Source organism: Nicotiana attenuata, unplaced genomic scaffold (genome assembly GCF_001879085.1).
Source record: "Nicotiana attenuata strain UT unplaced genomic scaffold, NIATTr2, whole genome shotgun sequence".
Taxonomy (NCBI): domain Eukaryota; kingdom Viridiplantae; phylum Streptophyta; class Magnoliopsida; order Solanales; family Solanaceae; genus Nicotiana; species Nicotiana attenuata.
This window is the reverse complement of record NW_017670788.1, coordinates 389,094-396,040: the sequence shown is the minus strand read 5'-3', so window position 1 is coordinate 396,040 and position 6,947 is coordinate 389,094. Positions and strand designations below refer to the sequence as shown.

The 6,947-nt window shown below is 37.1% G+C and overlaps 1 protein-coding gene across 1 annotated transcript in view; it reads right to left on the bottom strand.

Annotated features, from left to right (window-relative positions):
- The window catches only part of LOC109243335 (uncharacterized zinc finger CCHC domain-containing protein At4g19190), an 11,191-nt gene extending 4,576 nt beyond the window's left edge, over nt 1–6,615 (bottom strand). The window contains exons 1-5 of the mRNA XM_019410243.1: nt 6,354–6,615; nt 6,122–6,184; nt 5,589–5,749; nt 5,352–5,462; nt 1,289–1,490 (exon numbers count right to left, since the gene is read on the bottom strand). Coding sequence (XP_019265788.1) covers nt 1,289–1,490; nt 5,352–5,462; nt 5,589–5,749; nt 6,122–6,184; nt 6,354–6,569 — 753 coding nt within the window. The 5' untranslated portion in view covers nt 6,570–6,615. The remainder of the gene's footprint in view (nt 1–1,288; nt 1,491–5,351; nt 5,463–5,588; nt 5,750–6,121; nt 6,185–6,353) is intronic.
- Between the last annotated feature and the right edge of the window lie 332 nt (nt 6,616–6,947).

Sequence of the window (6,947 nt, the reverse complement as noted above, 5' to 3'; positions counted from 1 at the left end):
GGGGGGGGGGGGGGGGGTGCTCATTTCTTTCAATTGTTTTGACGAGCTTGTGGAAAATCTAGGCAGTAGGTACCCAACTAAAAACATTAAGGAAATGATAAGAGAGTAGACCAAGACCTTTATAAACCTTTAAGAGTGCCCTAATGTGCCCCATGTGGGATATCATATACTTCAACTTCCTCCAACATGTGCAACCCAATTTTGAGGTTCTTATGTGGACATCACAATATTGAAGTTCACACTTGGATACGACTGTATACATACACGTGCAAAAATGAGCGTCAATGCATGAAACAATATGAGTATCCAACCCACAACTTTAGACAATTGATGTAGTTCAAAACCTTTATAAACCCTTTCAGATGCCCTTACAAAGGGCATGTCCTTAAAGAGAGTATGTGGAACAATATATAACTCAACAAAATTGATTCAGCTTATTCCTTCTCTCTTTCGTTTTCTATACTGACCAGTTTGCCCCTTGAAAGTGGTTAGTGTACAATGAGTTGAACTTTTAAGATGGCAAATTGTAACCCTAGATGTTTAGATGGAAAAATGAAACAGAGCCTAAAAGTTGGAAACTTAATGAACTGTACAATTGGAAAGATGAGACAGATCTATACGTTGTTTTCTACAGACTACAAGAAATAGAGCAACCTTCCAAGCTTAGAGCTCCAAGTACATATCTTCCGGAAGAGAAGAGGTCTCTTGGCATCCTTATGGATCAACTTACGGGTGCTTTAAGTGAAATTGCATCAACAATGAATAGAGGAGGCTCTACCCCAGAGCATATGTTTCTCTAAAGGAGCATTTCTTTTACAGGGTAAATAATCTTATTAATAATGGAAAAATTCTCCTGTAAACAAGCAGTACACCAAAACGTTAAGAATCTACACCACAATATGACTCCCCTTCTCTGAAGAAAGCTAGATCTACTCCATAATATGATTCCTTTCTCTAAAGGAGGATTTCCAGCCCTCTAATTCCTACTTCCTTTTAGCGAAATGTTTTTAACAAGTTATTTTTCTTTGAAAATTGAAGCTTTTCAGCATACTGGAACGTGGAAAACAAATTCTTAACCTATCTCCATTAAATTCACTGTTTCAACCCCTCTATCACAAACTTTTCTGTTTCTCTTTTTTTTTTTTTTTTGGGTGGGAGGTCAACTGGTACAGTCGTAATGGCTATGTAAGAAAAAGTAAAACATGCACGCGCAAACAGACCACTTTAGCTTGTGGGTGGAGAAAAAGGAAAAAAACCATGCACGCACACATAAACATAGGCCATTTACCTCAGAAGCATCTGTCTGAGCCAGGATAGCAGTTAAAGGATCATCTCTTTTTATTCGACTCTCTTCATTCGGCATAATAGCATCTTTCAATGGACATTCACGATCACCACTCTGATGGCCAAAGGCTCCACATCTGACGCATTTGACATTACGTATCTCAATTCCAAACGGTTTGGCCCTTCCAGCAACACCTGTTTCCAACCTAGAGGTGAAGAACAATCATCTGGCATCAATATATCTTGGTACTCGGAAGGCAAAAGCTACCATAAGTTCAGTTCCACCATAATAGATTGAAAAGCAAAAAAAAAAAAAAAATAGACAGAAGCAAAACGAGGAAGATATATTAACAACAGGAAGATCATAATTTGCACAATCACATTATTTAACTCAAAGAAAATCAAAATTGGCTCTGCATTGGAAATAAAGTATTCAGTAATTACCACCAAGGAAGCCAATAAAGCACAGAAAAAGATTACAACAACAACTCTGGCTTAATCCCAAGCTAGTTGGGTTTGGTGTGAATCCTCACTATCTTCTCCAACACTAGGTTTCAACATTTTCTACTGGGATAACAGACCTCTAACAAGATAAAATATTCCTAGCTATGTTGGATTTTAAAGTAAGAGTACTAATATGATTTCTTTGATAAGGTATAAGTGCACTACATGAGTAAAAGCCTTAATCGAAACCAACTGATATCGCCTATATGGATCTTTTTCTTTTATTATACCCTATCTTTTGCTAAGTCTGTGTGGATTTCAAGAGATTATAAGTCTTTCAAGACAATTTCTTTCATATAATTTCTTAGGTTAACTCGTCCCCTTTTTAACACATTTCAATCACCATGGTTTCACACCTATAGAGCAATGCCTCTAAAGATCGACACATGACATGTCCAAACCATCTCAAGTGACCTCTCATTTTATCCTCTTTGTATGTTGCTTGTACATTCAGCCGAATGTCATCATTTCTAATCCGCTCTAATCTTGTATGACTGCACATAGTCTTAATCTTCACATTTCTATGACACTATCTTGTTGATATATTGGAACTTAGAGGTCCAAGATTATCGGCCTTATAACCATTGTGCCAAACTTGCCTTTCACTTTGGTAGGTATTTTCCTATCGCATAACACTCTGGTAATATTTATCCATTTCAACCATCCTATTCTCATTCTATGCATTACATCTTCATCTATCACAACATCCTCTTAAACATCAAACCTAAACATCTAAACAGTTTGCATCTCATCGAGCCTAGTCATAACAATTTGTGTCTAAGCACTATAATCCCGTCTAATCTCACCCCAACTTCACTCTTCTTTTCTCCGGATAAAGTAAATAATTTTATTAATGATGGGAGAAACCTCGTGTACAAGCCATATAACCTCTACTTCACTCTTCATTTGTGGCTAAGTGTAGTCTTATTTTACTCATACTACAACCCTAACTCTCTAGCGTGATTCTCCATAGTTTAAGTTTTTGGTTGACACTTCCGGTAGTATCGTCAATTAACACAATCGTATGCTAATATCACACCATAAGACCTCATCCAGTATAATGTTAGTTAGCCCATCCATAACTAGCATAAACAATTATTGAAAGTATTGATCTAATGGCAGATCCCTGGTGTACACCTACTGTAATAGAAAACTACTTTGTATCTCCTACACTGTTCTAACTCTAGAGACAACACCTTCGTACATATCCTTTATGAAATTTATATGATTAATATCAACTTTTTTCTTCTCCAACACCCACTGAAGGACTTCTCTTGGCACTCTACTATATGCTTTCCCCATGTCAATGACTATTGTGTAGGTTATGCTTCCTCTCGCAATGAATTTCCATCAATCTTCTTAGCATGAATATAACTCCCGTCGTTGTAGCTTGGAAATACTAAAATAAGATTTTAGTATGAAGAAAACTAGAAAAAGTCCAAGGATTTGGAAAATTTCATTTTAGTTTCACCATTTTATCACCCTAACATCCCGCATAGTCCCTATTGCATATCAGACAATTACACTCTTTTGTGGAGCCTAGATAATGATTTCCCACCAGATGATGTTCTTGGGCAGCAAATCTCTATTGCTGAAATCACTCTCTTCCTTAAGCAGATACAAAAAATAAAAAAACAAAACGTTTGACACCTCATCGATCCCTCTCCAATGAGAACAAGCATAGTATCAGTAGCTCCATCTTTTCTTTGATTACCCGTTTAGGGACTTCATTCGAGGAAAACAAAATCTACTACAAAGAGAAACCTAAATAAAGATAATTCAACATTTTTAAGGGAGGAGTAAGATCCATCTAGTGACTTATCGATATAGCAACTTAGAATCCTCTTGATGACAAGATCCTCAAAAGGAGTGGATATAAAATTGTTTTTGAAAAATTCGTATTAATATCATAGCACCCCAAAAAAGGTGCATTCATGTAAAGCAGTGGATATAGAGTTCACCCGGACCCAAAAGGCATCACTAGACATTTGGAAGGGTGATTTGAATGTGGAAAACTCTGTTTAGAGGCGGAAAAAAAAGAAGAAGTGAACTTCTCAAACTCAATTCGCAGCAAATAAGGAACTTTTGAAAAAAAGAATCTCATCAAAAGGATTTTTGAGTGGCACTAAGATAGCATGAATTGAAGACATATTAACTCTATGCATCCAAGTATATGTCCTTTTTTTAGAGTGATGTCACGGGCAACTTGCGTGCAGCTCAACTATTCTATCGTATACTTGCTATCTCCCACCGGCACAAATACCAAGTAAGCTTAGGCAGATTTAGAAGAAATCTCCTAGTACGTTTTGTCGCTGGGATTCAAACCTTGATTTTCAAAGTTTGCACCTACTTCGTTTACCACTAGGCTAGGCCCTTAGCCGTGTGTCCAAGTATATTTCTTTGAGTTGAGGAATATGCTTAGCTGGTTTGAAGAATAGGAAGGAGAACAAGGAAGGTGAACTTGTAGGGTAAGTTATCTTCTACTTCTCTGCTGGAGTAGAAAGAGAGAGGCAGTTAAACTTGCTGGTTGCATTGGTGCTTTGTAGGTCCTTTAAGTTTGGTATTCTCTTACAAATTTATGAAGTCAAGGCTAACCAGTTAATTTAGTTATAACCACCAACTGATGGTCCAAATAAGGGTATACAATGGATAGAAGGCAAGGTTTGATGTTGCAGTCATCTCAATAGAGACATTTTTTTTTTGATGAAGTAAGTGGATTGTCTTCTCAAGATGAGATGATGATGTCTCAGTCTTCTCAACTGAGACATCAGTTCTCATCTTGTCCAAATCGTAGCTTACCTCAATCCCTTATCTCTGATTCTGAGAACATCTATTTCTTTTATTTCCTACCCTGCATACTTCCCGTTAAACAAAATACAATCACCGTACTCGCAAGTGGAATGTCACAGATTCCATTTAACCCTGCAAACACTAATTTTACCTCGGATCCTAGTTCCAAAACCAGAAGGACGGTAGAAAAACAGTAGCACATTGATAAAAAGGAGGTGAGAAATGCTTATGCAATAACAAAGACAAAGGCACAATTACATCCAGCGGATTTAGTCTATTCAAGTAACTGTGCCTAAGATAATAACACGATCTTGGTGAAGTAGTGAGGAATAGCTTGACTTATTACAAAAGAAAAAATATACCTAAGGAATCACCACTAGAAAAGTTAATAGCTAGACCAATTACTTCATGCATGTCTCGTCACTATTTCCCTCCAAGTTATATACCACAATACAATGTGTCTGATATTCAATGCTTTGCAACATAATGTCTAGTCAGCATAGACATTTAAAGGAGAAATGTTCCCTTCTAAGGCTCATAAGACGCTATTTTCCTTCTTTGATGTCATACAACTCCTTGAAAGGGAATAAAGAAAAGAGAAGGTGTAATATAGCTCATCAAATTGCCACAACAACAAGTCGTTCCAAGCAGCTTTAGCAGAACAAACTGCTAAACTATAAAGCTCCTCAAATTCAAATAGCTTAAAACTGAAAAGTTGATGTCAATATAATTCCGTAACTTGGATATCAATCCTGAAGGAAAACAACACATACCTTGGAGCATTTTTAAGCACTTCAAATTCTTCTTCTGTTGGCAAAAGACGGCCAAAAACATCCTTTGGCCTTGGTTTCTTTTTCTCCTGAACAGGTGGCACTTCAGGTCTCCTATGACGAATTAAAGTAATATAAGTGAGTCTTAAGTTTTACAATCAATGATACATTGTGCAGCGGTCTCTTTCACAAAATTTAGGTTTAGAATCATCGAAAACTACAGCAGCTTAGCAGCATTACCCAGAAGTGGAGACCCCTGCTGCAGATGTGTCTTGAGAAGTGCCGCCATGCCCCTGCCCCTGCTTTTGTGCTTCGTCAGCAATCTCTGCAGCTTTTGCACTTTCCGGATTGTAACCAGGCGGTCGCACATACATAAAGCTAACAGCTTTCATCATCTCCATCTAACAACATTGTCAGAGAAACAAATCAATCTCCACACAAAAACATCCCAAAATACCACGCGTGCAATACTGTTTGCTTCATATTTTACAACCATGAAAAGAATATGCCATGATTCATTCAAATATAAATGCATCAAAAATAGTATACCTGTTTGTTTTTGGATTATGAAACGGATTCAAATTATTTAAACATGTAATCATTGAATAACCAATCCTTATTCATCTTTTTCCTTGAAGAAATATGTGGATGTAAGATTAAAAATTGCTATTTTTAACCAAACAATGCAACTGTTCTAATGAGAAAAAAGGGATTAAATAGGGTGAAAATAACCAAAAAAAACCAAGCAGAACTTAATAAATAAAAATGGTTACCTTCTCTTTCTCTTTCTTGGAGACAAGAGCAGTCTGACGAAAAAACTCCTGTTCTTGAGCATACTGAAACACACACCCAAATCAGAAAAGCGACAAAATCAGCGAACAAAATTGAAACTTTTTGACAAAACTAAGCAAACCAAAAAAAAAACAAATCGAGAAAATCGTCTCATGAAAAAGGGGAACTGGGTATATATGGGGTTAGTTGAAAAATAGAGTTAAAAAAACAAACCTCGCGGGCAATTTCGCTAGCACGTTGTTCTCGCTGGGCATGAGTCTGTTCGGCAATCCACTTGCGACGTTGGTTTGGGTAAGAGAGAGGGTGCCATGGTTTCTGGTTAAGGAAATTGTGAGACCATGCTGTGCCAGCTTTAGTTTTGTAGTCTACTTCACCTCCTTTATCGGAGAATCTCTTGCTTAGCCTGAATCCAGCTCCCTCTTCCTCCATCACACCCGACTGAGTTTCCGTTTGGGATGGGACGGGGTCGCGTGGTGGTGCTGGGTTTTATTGGGTCCTCTGTAGATGTGTAATAGTGCAATTGAACCCCCAAACTTTTAAGAATTGCAGATTTTGGTTCCAACTCCCCCTCCATTTCCCATTTTCCCCAAAGCTCCTACTTGAATAAAAGACACATGGCATAGTTAAAAACTAATGGCTGAGATTTAATTAACTAAAATAAGATTTTAATCATGGTTAAAAAAATAAATATCATATATTTGCTTCCAAAAATTTAGGTAATCCTACAATTCTAACTATAACTTATCTCATCATCTATAGATATATGAACATTTCTCTCCCTGTCTTTTTAGCGGGTCGTTCTCTACT